The 20,289-nt window shown below is 38.5% G+C and overlaps 1 protein-coding gene across 2 annotated transcripts in view; it reads right to left on the reverse strand.

Moving 5' to 3' along the window:
• Positions 1-1,965: 1,965 nt before the first annotated feature.
• The window catches only part of nav3 (neuron navigator 3), a 128,813-nt gene continuing 110,489 nt past the window's right edge, over positions 1,966-20,289 (reverse strand). For both annotated transcript variants that reach the window (XM_042334937.1, XM_042334938.1), the window contains 15 exons: positions 19,076-19,187; positions 17,846-17,970; positions 14,922-15,094; positions 11,884-12,037; positions 10,463-10,631; positions 9,843-9,940; positions 9,070-9,165; positions 7,984-8,152; positions 7,491-7,726; positions 7,174-7,328; positions 6,211-6,282; positions 5,038-5,234; positions 4,807-4,925; positions 3,613-3,816; positions 1,966-2,236 (listed from right to left, as the gene is read on the reverse strand). In XM_042334937.1, the coding sequence (XP_042190871.1) occupies positions 2,117-2,236; positions 3,613-3,816; positions 4,807-4,925; positions 5,038-5,234; positions 6,211-6,282; positions 7,174-7,328; positions 7,491-7,726; positions 7,984-8,152; positions 9,070-9,165; positions 9,843-9,940; positions 10,463-10,631; positions 11,884-12,037; positions 14,922-15,094; positions 17,846-17,970; positions 19,076-19,187 (2,199 nt within the window). In that variant the 3' untranslated portion in view covers positions 1,966-2,116. The remainder of the gene's footprint in view (positions 2,237-3,612; positions 3,817-4,806; positions 4,926-5,037; positions 5,235-6,210; positions 6,283-7,173; positions 7,329-7,490; positions 7,727-7,983; positions 8,153-9,069; positions 9,166-9,842; positions 9,941-10,462; positions 10,632-11,883; positions 12,038-14,921; positions 15,095-17,845; positions 17,971-19,075; positions 19,188-20,289) is intronic.

A 20,289-nucleotide genomic window follows, 5' to 3' on the forward strand; every position in this document is an offset into this window, starting at 1 on the left:
TTTAATGGTAAAGTAATAATTTAGACAGATACAATGTGCATGTCTGGAAAACCATGTACAAGCTGCTTACAAGCTAGAGGTACAGTTAAAACCAAGATTAACGACGACAGCCAATTAATCTGGTTACACCAAATACTTAACTCAAAGGTTAGGGCCTTAAAAAGACTACAAAACTCTCAGATGATTGTTGTCATCGTTTCTGCCTATTTACATTGTATGTTACATCAAAATGTACAGAATATAAAATGTTTACAGACAACTGTTTCACAAAAATCCTCAAAGTCTTACTGAGATGGATTACAGAAAGGACAACGGACTGTGTGCTAGGTTGACTAAAACAAATGGAAGTTATTTAGATGTCAGAGTTAGACAGAAGATTAAGAGTTGGCAGTTTGGGACTTCTGGCTCATGTTTAAAAATGAAGAACACGGGGAGGGCATGTCGCTTCTGCATAGCACTAACAACCATACTTACTGGACAAAAGCACATCAGTTTGAACGAAGATTATCAACAGTGTTTACAAAATCCCAGCATATTCAAGTGAAATAAATGTTTACACCAACAAGTAGTACACAAATAATGCATTACAACGGTTACTGTGCAAGGCATTTTTTTTCTTATATACTGTACAGCTTCCCACACTTGTGCAAAACCAACCTTTATTTTAAAAAAATCAAACAAAAAAATGAATAAATTCCATAAAGTGATCATTAAAACAGAATAATGTATAAAACAAGACAATTCTTCCCCTGTCCCCTTAGAGGTTGGGTCATTACTTCATTCATTATAACATAAAGAAACATTTCAATCTTGCATATGCACTAAAAACATGCTAAGTTCTATACAGTAAGACATTTTGTGCTCATGCTCTATCAAATGCTCCCAGCTCTGCTGGGTAACTTGAATAAAAACCCACTCTCTCTATTACTGTACTTTCTAGACTTCTCAAGACATGATAACAGGTGGGTTTGTTACTTAGGCTTGTTTGTTAGGATAGGCAGAGCTGCCTTTTATCCACAAAATAAAAGCTAAAAACTACAGCGTACCCTGCTCTTCACTACCTTATTCTACCAATGTCCTGGTCTAAAGAGATATGGAATTGTTCATTTCTCCTTAGGTATTCATAAATCAAGATGTACAGTATCAGTGGTGCAAGATACAAATCATCTAATAACATTAAGTGTCTTCATTTACTCTTGTAACCTGTTAAGACTAAGGCAAGTGAGTCAGCACCATAATGAATAGCATCTCCACTTTGTTACTGAAAAGTCTTTTGTAGCCTGTTGTAGCCCTTCTTCGTAGCTAATATTGGTACAAATCTGCATTACAATTTGTATCAGTGGATGTTAGGTTTGGTGACAAAGAAACTTTTGTTTAGAGTTAAAAGACCTGCAATTTAAAAACAGCATTAGAAATCCATAAAATTAAGCCTGTAAAAAAAAATGTGCAACCACAAGCTTTAGTTACTGTTGTACTTTAGTTTTGGACAAGCAGCGCCGGATAAAGCTGGCACGTTTTCAACGCTATAAAAGCAGAGCCTCTGTGATTGCACATTGCCCCTTGTGCTTATTGTGTACAAGCTGTGAGAATCAAGGAATGGGCAGTGGTGTAAACCAAAGACTATTACAGTTGTTTTGATCAGCACCATTTAGATATAGCTGAGCTCAGGACAGGGGTAGAAACAGTGAGTAACTGTTCCGATTCTCACAGCACCTCGTTGTAAAAAAATGAAATAAGATTTACAGATGTAAATACTTTGTAGTTATCAAAAAATTCCAGTTTTGGCTGATTCATGTGCAATTACTTGTAGTTTTGAAGATAAACGTCAACATACTCTTCTTGTTTTGGGTCTCTTACGGTTGACAAATTAAGCTCTGTTCCAGCCCCTTAAAATGTGAATGTCATTCAACGTAATACATTTAAGCTCCCGTCCCACACCCCCCACACCCCCACCCACCCCCTGCCCCCCACAACAGACCTCGAAACTGAAAAACTCTTGCCTACATACAAACAGCAGATCACCATCAACTAGTCAGTGGGGCTAAGCTGTTTTGCTTTGCATGGTCAGTAGATTGGTTTAACAAGACTCCTGATAATCTTCCACCCTGTTGATTCTTTAGAGAGTCGACTCCAAGGATGAATCTAAGATGTCGTCATGGTGACTGGTGCTGTCGCTGTCACAGCTTTGGGCGCTCGAGTAATTGGCAGCTTCTTGGAGCCGCATCAGCATATTCATCTAGACAGAAAAGACACAGAAATGTTATGCACGACTAATTATCAACCAATGTTCTCTCAAGCATGGTAATGTGAAATACACACGGTAAAATGCTCAATAGCTTTTGTAAACATGCCCACCTTTTCATGTCATTATATCAGACCCCACAATAACACTCCCTTCACTTAGCATATTTTATGTTTTGCTGTCAGCATGAAGAAACTTGCAGAATGGACTGTTCAATTTCAAAATTTTGTACGCAATTCTCTGAAACAGGCCAGATTTCTGAGTGATATAACTGCACCAGCTTCCTGCTGAGCTATTGACTGAGTGGTTCAAATTTGCATATCCCATTCGATGACCAGAACTCTGTTTGCTGAGTCGTCGAAAGAAGCGACAGACGTTAATTTCACCGTGTTCACACATTTCCTGACTGCACCACATGTAATGGCTGTTTCAGTCTAGAATGCCATCTGCACACTAATTCACATTAATGAAACCATTCATGTACTTACCCACAAGTCAATATAATCTTAGGAACATAGGGACACGGGAACAGGAGTAGGCCAGTCTGCCCCTCAAGCCTGTTCCACCACTCTATTAAGATTCAATCCCTCGTCTGTGCTGAGTTAGGTGACCTAAGTCAGAGTGGTATCAGAAGTGCCACACGGGTTTCAGCACTGCTGTGTTAGGGACAAATAGCCAGGGTTTTGCTCCTAAAACTTTGGAGTTAATCCAACAGAAGTGCATACGTTTGATGTCAGGTACAAGCAACATATGGACTCAGCTACGATGCCCTTGCTATTCCCTAGCCTGCCGCTACTCATTGGCAGGCTCACACAAGATGAATGAGCACTTGATCGAGGTAGCAAAGGATGCCTGGGGAAACATTAGAAAGATGAAGGAGGTAAACCCCTTCAGGGGCAGAAGAGAGAAAAGAAAATTGAAAGAGAAAAAAAAAAATCTGGAAAATATTCAGCTTTAAAAATTGTAAGTTAAGTGCGATGGGCCTGTGTCAGTTAAAGTGTTAAGTGAAATCACGGTCTTTTGACAAGTGATTGAGATGTGTGAAAACTGTAGGAGATATTGCCAACAAAGCAGAAAAGAAACAGAACAGCCCAAGGCTTCCTCCCTGCAGTTATGCACATTCCCCATATCATTGTAATGCTTTCTCGGAGCCTGGAGTATAACACCTCTTAGTCTTGATGTGAATTTGAAGCTGCACTTTCTGCTCCTTTCGAATATTGCCTGAAGTCCTGATGGCTGTGATTTCCCGTTAAGGCAGCTTAAAGTTATCTAAATGCAAAAATTGTGAAGTCATGGGGAAAAAGAAAAAATGGGAATGAACACACGGATGGCAGGGTTGCAAATTTTCATCCCATCGTTGTAGATCTTACCAGTGGATCTCCCTCGGAGTCGCTCTGTGCAACATGCTTCGAGGATCCTCCCTCCTTCACAGAGGTGTAGCCTTCATAGCCTACGTCTTCAGGTCGCAGCTGTAGTAAGGATGGCCATTCGTGTTGCAACGACCCTGAGCACCAAGGATAGGCATCCACCACCCACCTAGCAGGATCCTCCCAAGCAGCTCTTTTGCCATATAGCTGAAAGGTGGTGGGAATGACAAGTTTAACTTACTAATTTGTACATTGTCAGTTTAAACAAATAATTCCACCCATTATGATCCAAAGTTATAACAGAAGCTTTTCTTGTTAAATCACCATGAAATCGATTTTTTTTTTATCTCCTCTGTTATGGTCCTGGCAAATTTTTAAAATACAATCTTGATTTCAAAGCTGATTTTAAGAAATAAGAGAAAAAACGGCTTTAAAAGTTAAGAAAGGATTCAACAATTTGCCAAATTTGAGCATGCTTCTCCAGCTTCTTGTGTACTTCTACAGTTTTGTGAAAGGTTCTGAATTCCTTTAACCTCCTCAATTTTTGTTTTCCTTTATTATCCTTTTTCTTGAATTGTAACTATCTTGAATCGTAAAAAGACTCTTGTTTTAAAGCAGCAGGCCAAACTGGTTAATAGACCATTATGTTTGAATACAGTCAGAATAGAAAAATTGAGTGCAGTATATGTGCAAATCTGTGGTCTATCTTATGCTAAATAATTTGCTATAATAAAGTGGTGTAATTTGCTGTAATAAAGACACAGCTATTTGTATTTATCAGTGCAAGATAAATACAATTCGATTTATATTTATATGGTGCCTTTCATGTTAGGAGGACATCTCAAAGTGCTTGACATTGCTGATTGGGATGGGGATATTAGACGAGGGTAGTGGGGAGGGAAAAGATGATCGAAAGCACGGTCAAAGAGGTGATCCCTGGTGTCTACATAGCACCGGTACCTGACTGAACTGAAAGTTATACCACATCATGTCCATTCATTGTAAAATTCTTGTCACACTTCCCAATCTGTGCAGGACCAAGAATTTCAAGGCTTTTCAAGGAATTTGAAGAAGTTCACATCCAGACATTGTAACATTAGTACCATTGCAGCAATATGGCTTTAGTATTCCAGTATGTGGTGTACAGCAGAAGCAGAGGTGTGGTATAAAGAAGATGCAATTTCTAAAATAAGTTACCTGGAGACCCTCTCGAACTGCTTCCAGAAGGTACGGTATGAGAGAATAGTTCCACAGGTCTGTGAACCAAACCCTTGAGCCATCAACATCCAAAGGGCATGATAGGAAGAGGCGTGGACCTGAGGTAGCAGCAAGTAATAAATCAGGTTATATAAAATAATTCACAAATCCATCTACTGATGAAGCAGTAAAAATTGGGTTATTGTGGAATTAATCTGCAGCAGAACTTACCAATTGTCACATCAGATGAACTGTGCATTTCTAAAAAGTTGTTTAAATGCTGCCAGACTTTAGGAATCCAGTCAATAATCCTAATGAGGTCACTATTGCGCATATTTTTGTCAATTTCAGTTTCAATCAGTTTACGGCGTAGGTACCGACCCAAAAACCCTTTCACTGGTTCAGTATGATTGGCACAAAGTACCCACCTAGACAGAGAAAAAACAAGCAGTTTGAGATTATCTTCTGTTCAGGATTAAAGGAACATTAATATTGCTGTCACTTTTCACAATTGTTTGCCCTTCTTTGCTAAAAGTTGTGATACACCCACAGTCAAAGCCTGCTGACACCCATTGCTTAGGTCCTGCCCATTTCAGATGCAAGGCAACACCTTTAGACACTGCCAATTGAAGGACAGCCAATTGCTGAGACCAGTTAACTCAGCAGAGATGAGAGATCCAACTTGGTCTGGATAGCTGAGCATCATAGGACATTGTGCATTTATCCCCAAAGGAGTAAACATTGCCTTTATGTTGTGACACAGGGAGCTTTAGTGAAGAAGTAGAATAGTGAATTCTGACGAGAATTAAATGTCGTCCTTATTTTAATTGCTTCCCTCCAATGTTCGCCCTCAAGGCAATGAGTTAGCGTACAATTCCATGGATGGCTGGTGATCATTTTGTATTAACAGTCGTTTTTCAAGTAGGCTGTTTCATTACAGGGCCATCACAGCCCTGTTTGAGCTTTATACATCAAACATCCATATAGACACACACAGTGCGCGCACACACACACACAGCCATGCCTGAGTTATTATACCAAACATCCATATACACACACAGGCATGCCTGAGCTTTAATACATCTAACATCCGTGTACATATGTGCAGCTATATTAATTCACCCGACACATAATTGCAATTGTGTTAACTCTTTCTAAAGTGGTGATGTGTAACCTACATAAAATCCAAACTGCATCAAAACATTCTTTTCTAAACTTCTAAAACAGGTGATTCCAATACTCAAGTCACACGTGGCTTTGTCTCTAAAACATAAGGGGGGGAACCTTTCTATCACAGTAGTTAAGACCATTGCTTCACACTTGTGCAATGATACTTCTGAGAATAAATATTTGGGGATCTCAATATTCAGTGCCAGACTTTATGGAGATAAAAAATGCATGTACCTGAAGTTGTGGTGGAGCTCCAAGTTGGGAGAAGAAGACACAGCTTGGTTCATTGTTCCAATAACATATGGACTGCAGGAATTCATTTAAAAAAGTACAACACATAAATTACACATGCGTCATTTTTAAACAGGTTGAATGTGTTCAAGTACAATGGACTCCCTTAAAATCAACCCCAATTGCCAGAGACAAAAGAATGACCTGAACCCGGACCTCTCATTGCATATAAAACATGGGAGCAGTGTGGCTAATCTAATTTTACGATAAATAGAAAACACAGCAAAGGGTAAAAAAAACAATTACATTGGAGTTTAGTGCTGCATCAATCAATTTGCCAAATAAACTCCAGCAACGATGAACATACAAGCAAATGGTCTTTGTAAATCAAGGAACACCTTAATGATTTATAATCATCATTATCTTTGCATTTGATATAGCGCCTTTCGCATTAGGAAGACAGGTCGAAGCACTTTACAAAATTTACTGTAAAGTGTAGTGCTCAGAGATCCTACCCTGCTTTAATGCAAATTGTTGTTGTAATGACTGTGTATTGAGAGCTGGGAAGGCATCCAAGCCCTTCAGTCTTCCAGACAGACTCAATTAGTCAACACTACACTTGGGGTTGAACATTATCAACTAAATCACAGTTTAGGATGGCTTAACAACATATGGGTTTCAGACAAGCACTAAGGGTTTGGAGCACTTGAACCAATGTGCCCGAACTGATCTGAACCAGATAACTGCAGAAATATTCTGATCTTCTCTATTTGTATGAAACATCAATCAAAGCTCAATTCTAGATCAGGTACGTTCTCTTGTTGCTGACCTAATGAAATTCCAGCATTGAAATAAAATACTTTGACTTAATATCAAAAGAACTAATGCGAGCTGAAAGGTTTTGCTTGGGTATGTTCAGGACATTATTCTGATCAGTTAGGGCCTGTTAAGAACAGTTTGACTTACCACTTGTGATACCGACAATTGAGGAACCCATTGAAGATGTCACTTAAAGACCCAACGTGATGAAGATTATCAAGGATGATTACTAAAGGAAGGTCAGATCCATTATCTTCAGCACTGCACTGATCAGCCAAGTTCGACAGGTATTGACGCAGCTCCTTAAAATATTATGAACACATTTACACATTTAGCGTCATCGACCACAGTCATCGTCAAAAATGTAACCGGTAAATAATTTGTTGCACAATCTCAACGGTTCGCAATCTCAATTTCTGCAGGCCAAAATGGGAATGTGTTGTAAGGTCTGGACATTTTCTTACCTTGCTAGATTTGTGGTCTACGTTAAATGTAGCCACCGCTCCCTCAGTGATATCTCTTCCTGATTTATAAATCAGGAATTCAGCAAGTCTATTGGCGAGATAGGTTTTGCCTGTACCGCTTGGTCCAGAGAGTATGATTCTTCGATGTTCCAGCAGGAGATTGAGGTAACGGTGCGTTAAGGGTTTTGGGATCAAAGTTTCAAATACAAAACTGTCCACACTATTTTCTGCCACACCTACGAAAGAGAACGATTCTCAGAATGATATCGATATAACAATAATATTAATAATAATTATAATCCTTGCATTTGATTTAGCGCCTTATCACGTCGTTGAGATGTCTCAAAGCACTCAATGCAATCAAAATTGATCGCACCAAAGTTAAGAGCTGTTAATGTTTATTTCTATTGGGTAATTGTCCATTTACAGTTGTTTAAATTATAAAAACATTAATTCAAGACCATAACCATATCCCCAAAGAAACCTTCTTTACCTTTAAGATTCACAGTGATGACATTGCTTTCTCCCACTAGATATCCACAAGGTAGTAGCTCAGGCACCTCTAGATTACTGGCTCTAACAATATCACCTATGTTGTAGCTGACAATACTGTCCGATGTCAGCCCCAGACTCGTGGTAGGATCCAGGCGGAAAATATACTCCTATGTTGTCAAAGTATGAAAAAAACAGATAGGAAAACTTTACAATTTGACAGATTTTGATGGAGGTCTTTTGATTTGGCCCATTTCACCTCATCCTTCCAGAATATTTATTTTCTGGTTTGCAACGCCCCAGCAAGGAAAATCATTTCAATCATCACAACAACAATTTGCATTAATATAGGGTAGCGTCTGAGAGGGCCATTGAAGTCAGGCACTACCCTATAAGAGAAAGGAGAGAGATGGCCTTTGCTTCTCTTAAGCACTGGACTGACCTGACCTCTCGCTCCAGGCATCAGTGTGTGACACAAAAGTGAGTGAAATAGGTTAAAATGAGTGACATTCCTTAAAGCATTCTCTCCAGGTAAGTGGCCCTAATAGATTTACATTTAGTGATCAGTTCTGTGGCTCATTCAGGCCTTGTCCACCTGATTCCTAAAAAATGATTTTTTTTTGGCCCAGGAGAGAATGGCTTTTGCTCCTTCTAGACAGAGCAACCTTAGAAAACAATATTAAACAAAGTAAAAGAGCCTGGAGAACAATTTTAAAAAGTAACATTTATAAAATAAAACACCTCACCTCCGAGCCACGCAAAATGGTGCACTCGGAGAAACCGAATCCTAACCCGGAAAGGGGCGACATCTGGTGGTTTGGTTTAAAATGTTTGTTCAGTAAGTTGAGGAGTGCCCGAGGAACACCACTTTTTATACCCCCATATTCCTTCAGGACTATTAAAATAAAAAGAGTAAATGTCTGTCTATCTCACACTGTGCTATCTCACACTCCATGTGAGTACAAACAGCAAAGCAGATCACCTATACACAGAAAGTACTTCTGTTTTCTTCTGAGAAATGCCAGTGTAACATCAAGAAGAACAGCGTGAAATGCAAACCGACTTATACCTGAACGGAGCTGCCTACCTTAAACAAACGGCGAATGACACCATCGAGAACGTCCCACTTTGTCTTTCCACTAACTCCTATGGACCCTATCAGATACTGAGGAGTCTTTTCATCCTTAAAAGGAAATAACAACACAGTATTACAAACTAATTTTACAGCTTTAAGACGGAACGTGAATGAATGCGAGTGTGTGTGCATACATGAGAGAGTCTGCAGCTTCAGATTCCCCAGCTCACAACCACAGTTCACAAAGTAATCCTAAAGAAAATAATAATCTTTACATTTGATATCGTGCCTTTTTGTCGGGAGGACGTCTCAAAGTGTTTTACACAATATAATTTAAAGTATAATGACAGTGTATTTTGTAGGCAAATATGTGGAAGCAGCAATAGAATTATTAAACGTCTAATTAAAAACACAGAAACCTTAGGATAAGAAATGGCCATCAAGCCCATACCTGCCACAGAACACACAAATCATACACTGACATTGATTTCTTTCAACTACTCTACCTCCTGGGAAAAATAATGCTTTGCAAGGATGTTCCCTGAACCCCAAATGTAAATTAAAACCTCCAGATTGTTAATCTTTTGCAAAGAGATTATAGATGTACTTTGCTGCATTATCATTTTAACCAACAACATTGCTAAATAAATAAATAAATATAGTCTCAAACCAGTAGAGATTTTGCTTTTACACTAAACAAGCTAAACAAACAGTTAGATAGCACCTTTCACTTCAGAAGGATGTCCTGAGGTGCTGTCTTAGGACAACAATGCCCATTGCATTACCTTTATTCGTTTCAGCCGTTTGTTCAGACAGATCAATATTCTAACACTGCAACCTTCTTTGCGAAAAGACCCATCAGTTCCATCATCAAGTAAAATATCTGCAAAAGAAACAATCCAATGTGGGTTATTATCTCTGACAAAGGTACCTGTACTGGCATGGATTGTAATATGTTGTAAGAGGGAAATTGTCTAGTTAAAGTTGATTGCTTACACTATTGTGGAAGGGGCTGGGTGTTAATAATAAAACACATGCATGCCTAGGAGTGTGAGAGATAATCATCTGTAATGCTAGGGTATTGCTTTATGATTACAAAAAGATTACAAAAAAATGATTTATCCTAGAAATGGGGGATGTCCAAGATGTTTTTGTTAATAATGCAAAAGTCATACTAACTGGAGCTATGCAGCACAAGAAAACCAACCCAAGTTTCACCAGTCACTAAAGTCAAGGTGAGGAATAACAATGTTACAGCAGAAATACACTGCACTTTGAAGCCAATGATCAAAATTAAAGAGTAGCAGGTTATCAATAGAACACCTATAAGAGTGGGGAGGGAGGGGAGAAGAGATATGTAAAGCAAACATTCAAGCAAATAATTAAACAGCAGTGATTTCCATACCTGAGGTTACAGCTTCTGTGACATTGAGATTGTGTAGTGAAAGTCCCAAAGATTGTCGGGATGAGGACGAGGAAGATGAAGCTGAGGACTGTGTACGGGCTGCTCCTACAGTGCTCCCCGTCTCCGTCTTCAGACGATCATTTTCAGCTTTCAACAACTCAATCTCATTCTGCAGAAAGATACATTTGGAATAACTACTTATATTCCAACTTTAAGTACTGATTGAAAACATTACTCTCTCGCTGGAAGATGAACTAACGTGCTGTACCTGAGTAGTGTGGTGTAATCATAATAATAATCCTTGCATTTGATACAGCACCTCATTACATCGTTGCGACATCTCAAGGAGCTGCACAGAATATACTGTGAAGTGGATTGACTGTGTATTTTGTGGGAGAAACGCGGCAGCCAATTGCATACAGCAATGATATGATGGGCTTCCAGCCACCATCCACACTTAGTGAGTTCCTGATCTGAGCTGGGACATTAGCGGGAGAGCAGACCAATAACTTCCTCAATTAGAACACAGCTTGTGAGTTGCCGTGGCCCCTGTCCTGTCCTGAGTGGCACTGACAGTAGCCTAGGGGACCTCATCAAGCTGTCCTGACTGAGGAGCGGTCTGTGTGGTGGCACCTGGAGGAGGAGGTTGAAGGATAACCCAATTTATTACCTGTGCATGTGTGAAGAATTAATGCTGAACGACTATATCATTTTGAGGGACACAGTGTTTCGAACATATCATCTGCTCTCAGCATACTACGCAGTTTCTGTGCCTCAACTGAACACTACGCACCCCTGCCCCTAACCACAAGCTGCTCATTCTGATTGCCAGGCTCGTGCTTTGTACCCAGTCGTTAGAAAATGATCCAACGGGTGATAACAAATGAATAAATCCAGTTTGAAATTTTCTTTGAGAAATCTTTTGCACAATAATTCACATTTAGCGAGTGGTTTGCTCCCGACAATAGCACCAGAGCAGGCATTAAATTGAGTGTCGCTCCTGTTGTTTGAGGCTGTGTTTACCACCAACATAAGTGGTTTCCCACCAACATTCTCTCGGACACTATCAATTATCTTACATAAATAATAATAATTCTTATATTTGATATAATGCCTTTCACATCTGAAGAACATCTCAAAGCTCTACACAGGATATACTGTAAAGTTTAGTGAATGTGTATTTAGAGGTGTCTACAGCGATGTTCCACAAACTGCCTTAAAGTTAATGATCATTTTATTTGGAGGATTGTTGGCCAGGAAATCAAGATAAACTCCCTTCTTTTTTGCAATAGTGTCATGGGATCTTTAACGTCCACCTGAACAGGCAGACAGGACCTTGTTGAACATGTCTTCTGAAGGACGGCACCTCAATAATGCAAAACACCCTAGCATGAATTGAAAATAGGAAAATATATCATTACCTGCATTCTATTCATAGCTTCCCGGATTTGATCGAGATGATGTGCTGAGCTCAGTGCCTCTAAACGGATGTCTGTCAGCTTAAGTTCCTTCTCTCTCAGCTCATTCTTAAGGTGAACAATTGTTTCCGCCTCAGATTCTGTGCACTCACAGATTCTAAAGTAGTAAAGCAAATTAAAAAAAAATCTACGTCATGTTAGGAAAACATGCAGAAAAAGAAGTGGAAAAAGTATCATTGAAGAATGTTGAAATAAATAAAAGGCAGATTTGTTGTTAATAAAGCTAAGTAAGGTGGACTTCAGAAATAAAAACTAAATAGAAGATTTATTACAAAGAAAATGTTTTACAAAGAATGTACAGCATGTAATTGCTAGTTAACTCACCTGTTAGGGTTAATCTTCATAAAATATGATTCAAAAATTCTGTTGCACCAGGTTAATTCCAAATTTATTCTAAAGAGGTCAATTGCTGTACCAGGTTAATACAAACTGACTTACTACAGATCTTTCAACAAAGAGGTTCTGGGCAAAAAATTGATTGTATAAACTAGTGAAAATGATAGTGTGAAGTATTGACAGGGTGTTCAAAGACTTATAATAGAATACAATGGTTTCAGTTCTATTGGGAGTATTGATATATAATTGTGGAATGGAACCAGAGTTGGAGAATGTTATATTGATATCCTTTCATTTTCACTTAATTGATTTCAGGGGACTGGTAAAATGTTTCAAAAGCTTTTTTCATAGAAGTGATATCAGGGCTGAAAACAGTGCAAATTCTATTTGATCAGGTGGAAGCTTGAGATCAATGACACAATTTTCTTTCCCTCTCAATTCATATTTTCTCTGGTCTGAAGTGTTAAGTTATCATTTGGATCTTGTGAGGTCTTACACTTAATCCCAGCAATGCCTGTGTGTTTTGATGAAGGCAAAACAGACGATATCCATAACTAAGCCACTGACTGATCCAGTAGATATAAAATCAAATAAATAACTGTTTGGACTTCAAATGACAACTTATACATTTGTATTATTGGAGACATCCTGAGAATTGGAAAAAGTCCATCATAAATATTCTGCTTTTATAATTAATGTGTGTGTACCATTTATGATTAGTGATAATAACCCATGCATTTGATACATTTAATATAGCATATTTCATGTCAGGTGGATGTCAATAGGATTTACTGTAAATACAGTAGTGACTGTGTATTTTGTAGGCAAAATGGTTTCTAGTCTTATTACTTCACAACAACCAACCAGAACTTCAAAAAAAAGTAGGGATCCATAATGTGATTAGAAACACAATCCAATTAGCTAAGATAATACAATAAATACCATTTTTTTTTAAAAAAAGATCCTTGCTCATTATGCTTTCTGAAGGACAGTTACTTAAATCTGATGCCCACATGAAATTAAGTTGGCGGACTAAATTTCATAAGGTAACAGCAATGAATGGCAGAGCTGTGAAAGCATCAGTCTTGGTCAAAAAACAAAGCAACAACTGCCAGCATCTCTAGCTCTAGATCACCAGGAATATCACAATGATTTGTGAGTGGTGACCTGCATAGCCAATTCAATAGAAACTCACACACACTGGGTTAACAAATTAAGCAACACAGTTAGCTTTCCAATTTTACAAAGCAAATCAAAACATTTAAGATCACAAATAAAATACTTAATTTTGACAAATATATAGTATCAGCAAGCAAACCTAGAGGGCAAAGCCCTGAGGATGGACACCTAAAATTGTGTTATCTTTAATGGAATAGAGAAGATTAAGAAAGATCTTATAAATTCTGAAAGGTTTTGAAAAATGATTATTCTTGCTGCTTGGAAAATTGTAACACGGAGTATGAATTCAGGAATATCTCTTGAATAACTGAGGAGGAGGTTAGAAACTATTCCTAGGAGAGGGTTATTTAAACATGGAGATGAAAAATGTAAAACGTGATAATCATCACAGTGACTAATTTTTCAGTTGATGGTAATTAGAAAATCGAAGTTATAAAAATAAAAAATCAATAGTTATTAAAATTCCCTCTTCAACTCTGGCAAAATAGTTGGGCCCAAATATTTTAGTGTTGTTGATGACAATCACATAGATTAATGCTGAGTTCAAATGATAACAGCTTAAGTTTAAGCATTAGAAAGTGCAGACTCCTACTTGTAGAATCCAACTGTAAAAAGCAACAACCAATGCATTCCACTGCACTAAATTCTAGGACATGCAGCATACAGCAGTTTACCGAGATTTGTGAATGAAGAACACATGGCCATTTAGTTGTTTTCTTGTCACCCACAGTGAGGCTGGTTTGCCTCCACTGGCATTACACTCAAACCTACTGCCCAGACAGCCACACCAACATATGGGGAAAAACATTGGACAATGGATTGATAAGGATAAGGAGCATAGGAAAACAAGTAAGAAGGTAGATAGAAAAACGGAGTGAGTATTCACAGCACCACATGCGAGTTCAATAGCTAGAATTATTACCAAAACCAGGCTATGAATGAAATACATTAATGAACACACATGGGCTACACACTTGACAATCAACATCTTCCTGTTTGAAAATATTTCACCAGGTTTAGACCTAAGGGCATATTCGGTCATTAACTGACTATAATCATTTAAAAATAAAAGATTCTAACCATGTTCTCAAACAAACAGCTTTATGCAACAACAACAATAAATTACATTTGTGTTGTGCCTTTCACGTCAGGAGGACTTCCCAAGGTGCTGGGCAGTCAAGGAATTTGGACCCGAGCTGGGGGTTAGGATCAGAAGAGATGAGGGGAGGGGAAAGGGAGTAAACGAAGATGTGGTCAAAGAGGACAGTCTTGAATGGGTCTTGAAGGAGGCAAGAGAGGGGGTGAGGTGAAAGGACTGTGGGATGGAGTTTGAAAGGGTGGGGGCAGAAAGGTTGAAAGCCTGACCGTCAATGGTGGGGCAGGCCAGGTGGGGACATGGAGCAGGCTGGGGCCTACTGAGCGGTGGGGGGGTTAGGGTAGCATCTCAGAATGCTCAAAATACTTACGCAGAGGTAGACTGTGATGGTTTCATAGCTAGAGACCCGATGTCTGTTGAACCATGATACAGCTTTGGTGATGATGGAAGAGATGAATCAGTGATTTCTTCAATGTCTGAGTGTGAGAGATTAGGTTTTGAAGACTTCTTTTTACCAAATGCTTGCTTGAATGAACTTCTTAGCTGAAAAAAAAAGGTCAAGATTGAAGGTCATCATCATAAATATATAGTAAAACATTCTTTTGAATCAGCCTATCTGCAGATCCCATCAAAGAAACAGCCTTCAGCTCAGCATGGGAATATACAGCATTTGAGCAACTCAGAAACCCGTGTAGTAAGTAGAAGATCTGGTTAACTTGGTTTAACACTGCAGTACCTCATAGCAAATCACAGTAAAGGTTTTAAATCTTAAGCCAACATAAGAAACATAAGAATCACGAGGCAGGAATATTTTACCGAAATATTTTAAAATATGCTTTAATTTGTCTTTGAACAGTTTTTTTTTGCAAGCAGATATAAGTTGTTTGTGATAACAGATTCTATAAAGTACTGTGGTTTTAAAGTAAGACAAAGGAGGGAAGTAAAATGCAATGCTGCAAAAGGTTTCTTTTTCAAATGAGTTAAATTATTGCGAGCCCAACAACTGCACCGGTGCCAGTCAGCGACAGACCATCTCTTAACACACAGTCTATTTATAATCAGAAGCCCCAAAGCTGGTCATCCTACAGCAGTTGCTATTCCTTATGAAAGAAAATAACTATTATTGATATCTAAAATAAAATCTGTTAATTCCAGCAGGTGTTCTATATTGAGTGGATCTCACAGTTTATTATTAAAATGAGCATAGTTCTATCATGCTGGGCAAATCAATCGGCTTGCATTTGTAATTTCTTTGAGTTGAAGCATTTGCATAAGCTAATAAGCACTTTAATATGAGCATTACGTTTTGTGGTTCCAGACACTTGCAATCCATCTGCAGTCAAAGAAGTTCATAAAGAAGTCAACAACAAAAAATGTGCAGTATGTGTCAGAGTGCCAAAGGCCATAATATTTCCAAGGATAAACCATGCCCAATACCCAATGGAACTTCCAGTTTGGTATCTTTATCTCAAGAGACATTTTATATTGCAGCTATGGGGTGGTAGCGGGGTGTTTCAGTCACCTATTGTCACTTAAATATCACTTAAAACAGTCACTTTTAAACAATACAGAAGAAGGCCATTCAGCTCATCGTGACTGTGCTGGCTCTATCAAGGGCAATCCTTTCAGTCCCATTTACCAAGTATCATGTCTACACGCTGCACAAATATCATTTAAACTGTCAACATCCACCTGAACAGGCAGATGGGACCTCGGTTTAACGTTTCATCCGAAAGAAACAAATCTCTGAAATACAACACCCCCATTAGCACTGCATTGGATTGTCATCTTAGACTATGTGATTCCAAGTCCTGACCTGGGGCTTGAACCCACAACCTTCTGACTTAACCTTTGAGAGTCCTGCCACTGCGCTAGGTTGACACACAAGATGACAATTCTCCACCAGAAGAGAATGCCACGGTGAGATGCCTGTCAGAGTAAGTAAAGTTACCTCAACTGTCTCACATTAGCACTCCAGTGCAGAAGGCTAGATATGCACAGGCATATTGCTTAGTAAGTAATAGGAGCACACAAGCAGCAAAGAGTGTGACCATGTTTAACCCAACCAAGCTCCTCAGTTCACTGCAACTGAAGCAAACTGGTAATTAAAGGATCTGGTCAGGTGAAGGCATAAAAGCAGCATAAGCCATTCTTTCTTAGAATCAAGCATCAATTTTCATAAAGGGAACACCATGCTGGAATAAAAAGGTCACTTAAAACATTACATGCTCAGTCAAGTGTATTGCATAGTCACCTTGCTTCCTTTATTGTTCACCTTGTAGTTGTGATGAAAAGGGGAGGAATTAAAAGTCACAAGATGAAATATTTCTTAAACCTATTCTATTGCATCATTTATTTTAAAAATAATAGAATTTATAAATATTCTTAATATTAATTAAAACCCTTTGGAAAGAAATAGCTTTTGCATTAATTAAAATAAGATAAAACTCTAGAAAAGTAATGTAAAAATGTAACAAACATGGGGACAGAGAGAGAATTCTCCATTACTGAATTCTTCCACAAGATAATGTAACGAAAAAAAGAATGGGAACAAAGGATGATGCAATGAAATCTATTCTGCTTTTAAACTGAACTTTCAGACCTTGCCAACAAAAAACACAATGTGTGTGCACTGTGGAGAAAGCCTAACAGAAGATAATAGTGAAGTTACGATGAAATTATCACTTCAATCCTGCTTTGAGACGTCGAGAAGATGTGAAAAGCGCTATATCAGATGCAAGGATTATTATTATTACATTATTACTTATTATTATTTTGGAGTAAAAAGATTACTATCATCTTGAAAGAGCTCATGAATTCTCATCGATAAGAAAAATAGGCTAATGGGAAAATAACATCATTTCTCCACTATAACCGGTCCAGCAATCGTTCTTCTTCTAAAGAAGTAGTCACATTTTTAATTGTATCAAGTTAAAACCAAATATTTTGAAGAACATCTATTCCCTGACCAGGACCATCTTTTTCTGTTTCCGCCACACTGCCCACCTCCGTACACTGCCCACCTCCGTCACACTGCCCGCCTCCGTCACACTGCCCGCCTCCGTCACACTGCACAGCCAAACCCCCCGTCCCTTCCCGGCTGGACTATTTCAATGTCCTCCTCGCTGGTTTTCCCAATCCCGCTTAAAGACTTTCTTTTTTAACGTACTGGTGGTCACTTTACCCCTCCCTCTCCCCATGGCTCAAGGTCAGACTCCGCCACTGTCAAAAGTTCGGTTAGGACATTTTTCCCTAAGGACACTGAACTTCTAGCAACAAAGGAAATAGACCTACCCAACTCTGTTTCTTTTTCTTTTTCTTGGCTTCTATATCATTCCCATTCCCAATACTTGAATGGCTGGTTGCACTGTTAATACTTGAAACACTATCCGATGAATGTTGTCTTCTAATCCGCAAATCTATTGAACAGAGAGATTTATATTTTACACACAAGATGAGTTGACAAGCCCTTGAACTGAACAATATATTTATTTTCTATTTAAAAGCTGACATTACAATACTTTTCATAATACTTCTACTGATTACTTCAATGGCCATCCCTCCCCTAAGCTGTGGTGAGCAACATCACAAACTGTATGCCAAAAGCTGCGTTTACATACAATAGACATGCAAACCAAAATTAGCTCACCACTGCAACTTAAATAGCTGTTAAAATTATTCAGATGATCCACTGACGGCTCAGGTAGTTTTGCTCAGCTTGCAACACTTTCTTCTCTGGGTCAAAAGGTTGTGCGTTCAAGCTCTACATTAGGACACAACTTCATAGTCTAGGCTGTCACTGCAGTGCAGTACTAGGGAGTGGGGGTAATGATGCATAATTTCAATGAGATGGAGCCAACCACTGAAAGATCTCTGTGAGAGAGATATTATATAATATAATTATTACACATCAAAAGGCTTCTGAGATCAAGAACTCAGAGAGAAGGAATCGTTGGAGGAAGAACCAAGCTCACCCAGTCAGAAGAAAGTCAATATCTGATCACAGAATGTGGGAATCATTGCGGGGGCTAAACATCACAGAGATGACAGCAAGATAGAAACACAAGGAACTGCAAAATATACAGGCTTTTTGAAATGAAGCCAGAAATCTGTAAATACAGATTGCAGGGGTTGCAATTGTCAAATTGTCAAATTGCAACGGAAACACAAGTGCTGAATAATTTTAAACCTATCTTATTAAATCAGCAGCTATAAAAGTAAAGAAACAATTTGAGTGGGAGTGCAGTTTCAGCCTGAGTATTATGACAGTGGAGGTAAAATGTTCAAGCATCCAATTTTGGCATTCAGAACAAGGTTGGGTTGTCAGGGAAATGGGAGCCCAATTCATTTTAATAAAAGTCCTCACAACACAGGCAATAGAGAGTAATAGGAGTTAAGGTACACAAAAGCCATGAACTTATAGAATGGCGGAACAGGTTCAAGGGGCTGAATAGCCTACTCCTGCTCCTGTGTAAGTGTTTTTGCTGATCTACAAACTGGTATCTGCACAAGCTCAGTTTGTACCTTTACTGTGATGATCGGGGCCGTTCAGTGCTCCCTGGATGGCTGCCTGTGCTGCCGAATTTTGTGTTTTCAGACTTCCGATAGTCTCTCGTAGTTCAGTTAATTCAGATTCCTACAAGAAAGAGTCAACTATAAAAAGAAAGCTTGAGGCATTAGTTCCGTTCATCCTGATCTTTCCTTTTCACCAGGGAAAACAGCCAAATATAATTTTTTATCATCAAGTTCAAGCAAAGTGATGTTTTCACAGTACATTGGAGTGTTGCAACACAAACTGCATTCTTGTGTTTGTAAACATTTTTTCTTAAGATAGTGCCTCTTTGAGATTACACTATGTTGAGCAACATCACTTTTCTTGCAAAACATTTTTCTCAAGGTCCTTTTTTTTCATTAAATTTCATGCCAATTATAGCTGTCAGTTGCAGAATTTAATCAGCGATACCAAAGGCATCAGAGCATCTCTCAGTCACTTTGTAGGACTTTTCATTTACTCCAGCTTCGGTCTCTTAATCCCCTCTTGCTAATAAACTTTTTAATCAATTCAAACATTTTATTCACACAGTAAAATAACCTCAGCAAAGTACTAAAGACTACTTTAGGTCTAGCTGGTACCTTGGAAGAAATTGAATAAATCCTAAATTAATCCCAGATTGAACAGTACAAATATGTTTAGATGTTGTTCTTTTTTAACCATTAGATTATAGCCCTCACTATCCATTTTACAGACATAAATGCATTGCTTTGCCATTTGTTCAAAACCATCAACTACAGTACCCAAACAAAAGGCCTGTAAACTCTCCAGGGGTATCCAATCATGTATTTGGAGGCTTGCATTGCAGGAAAGGGCTTGGATAAAAACATTTGCTTTTTAAACCATTACTTTCAGTCTATCAAGAAAACTCTTGAAAAGTATTATGTAAAGGACATGAAGTCCAGATTCTGTTGAACCCACAGAGACGAATCATTATTTTTACAGGCAGTTCTGAATCCATTTGATCAAAGAGAATTCCAACAGAGTTTTTGATATACAATCTTCCAATTTTAAGCATAGAATCAAAGTTGCTTTAGTTAGCGACCAGAGAAATTCCATTCCCTTCGTTCTTTTCCTAAGAAAATACATATTTTCATCTATTTAAAAAATCTCTTTGGTCATGGGACTTGAAGGATACCAATGCTCTGTAAATGTAATTTTGTTGTTGATGTATTTGATGGCAAAT

The sequence above is a fragment of the Callorhinchus milii genome, unplaced genomic scaffold (genome assembly GCF_018977255.1).
Source record: "Callorhinchus milii isolate IMCB2004 unplaced genomic scaffold, IMCB_Cmil_1.0 Scaffold5, whole genome shotgun sequence".
Classification (NCBI taxonomy): domain Eukaryota; kingdom Metazoa; phylum Chordata; class Chondrichthyes; order Chimaeriformes; family Callorhinchidae; genus Callorhinchus; species Callorhinchus milii.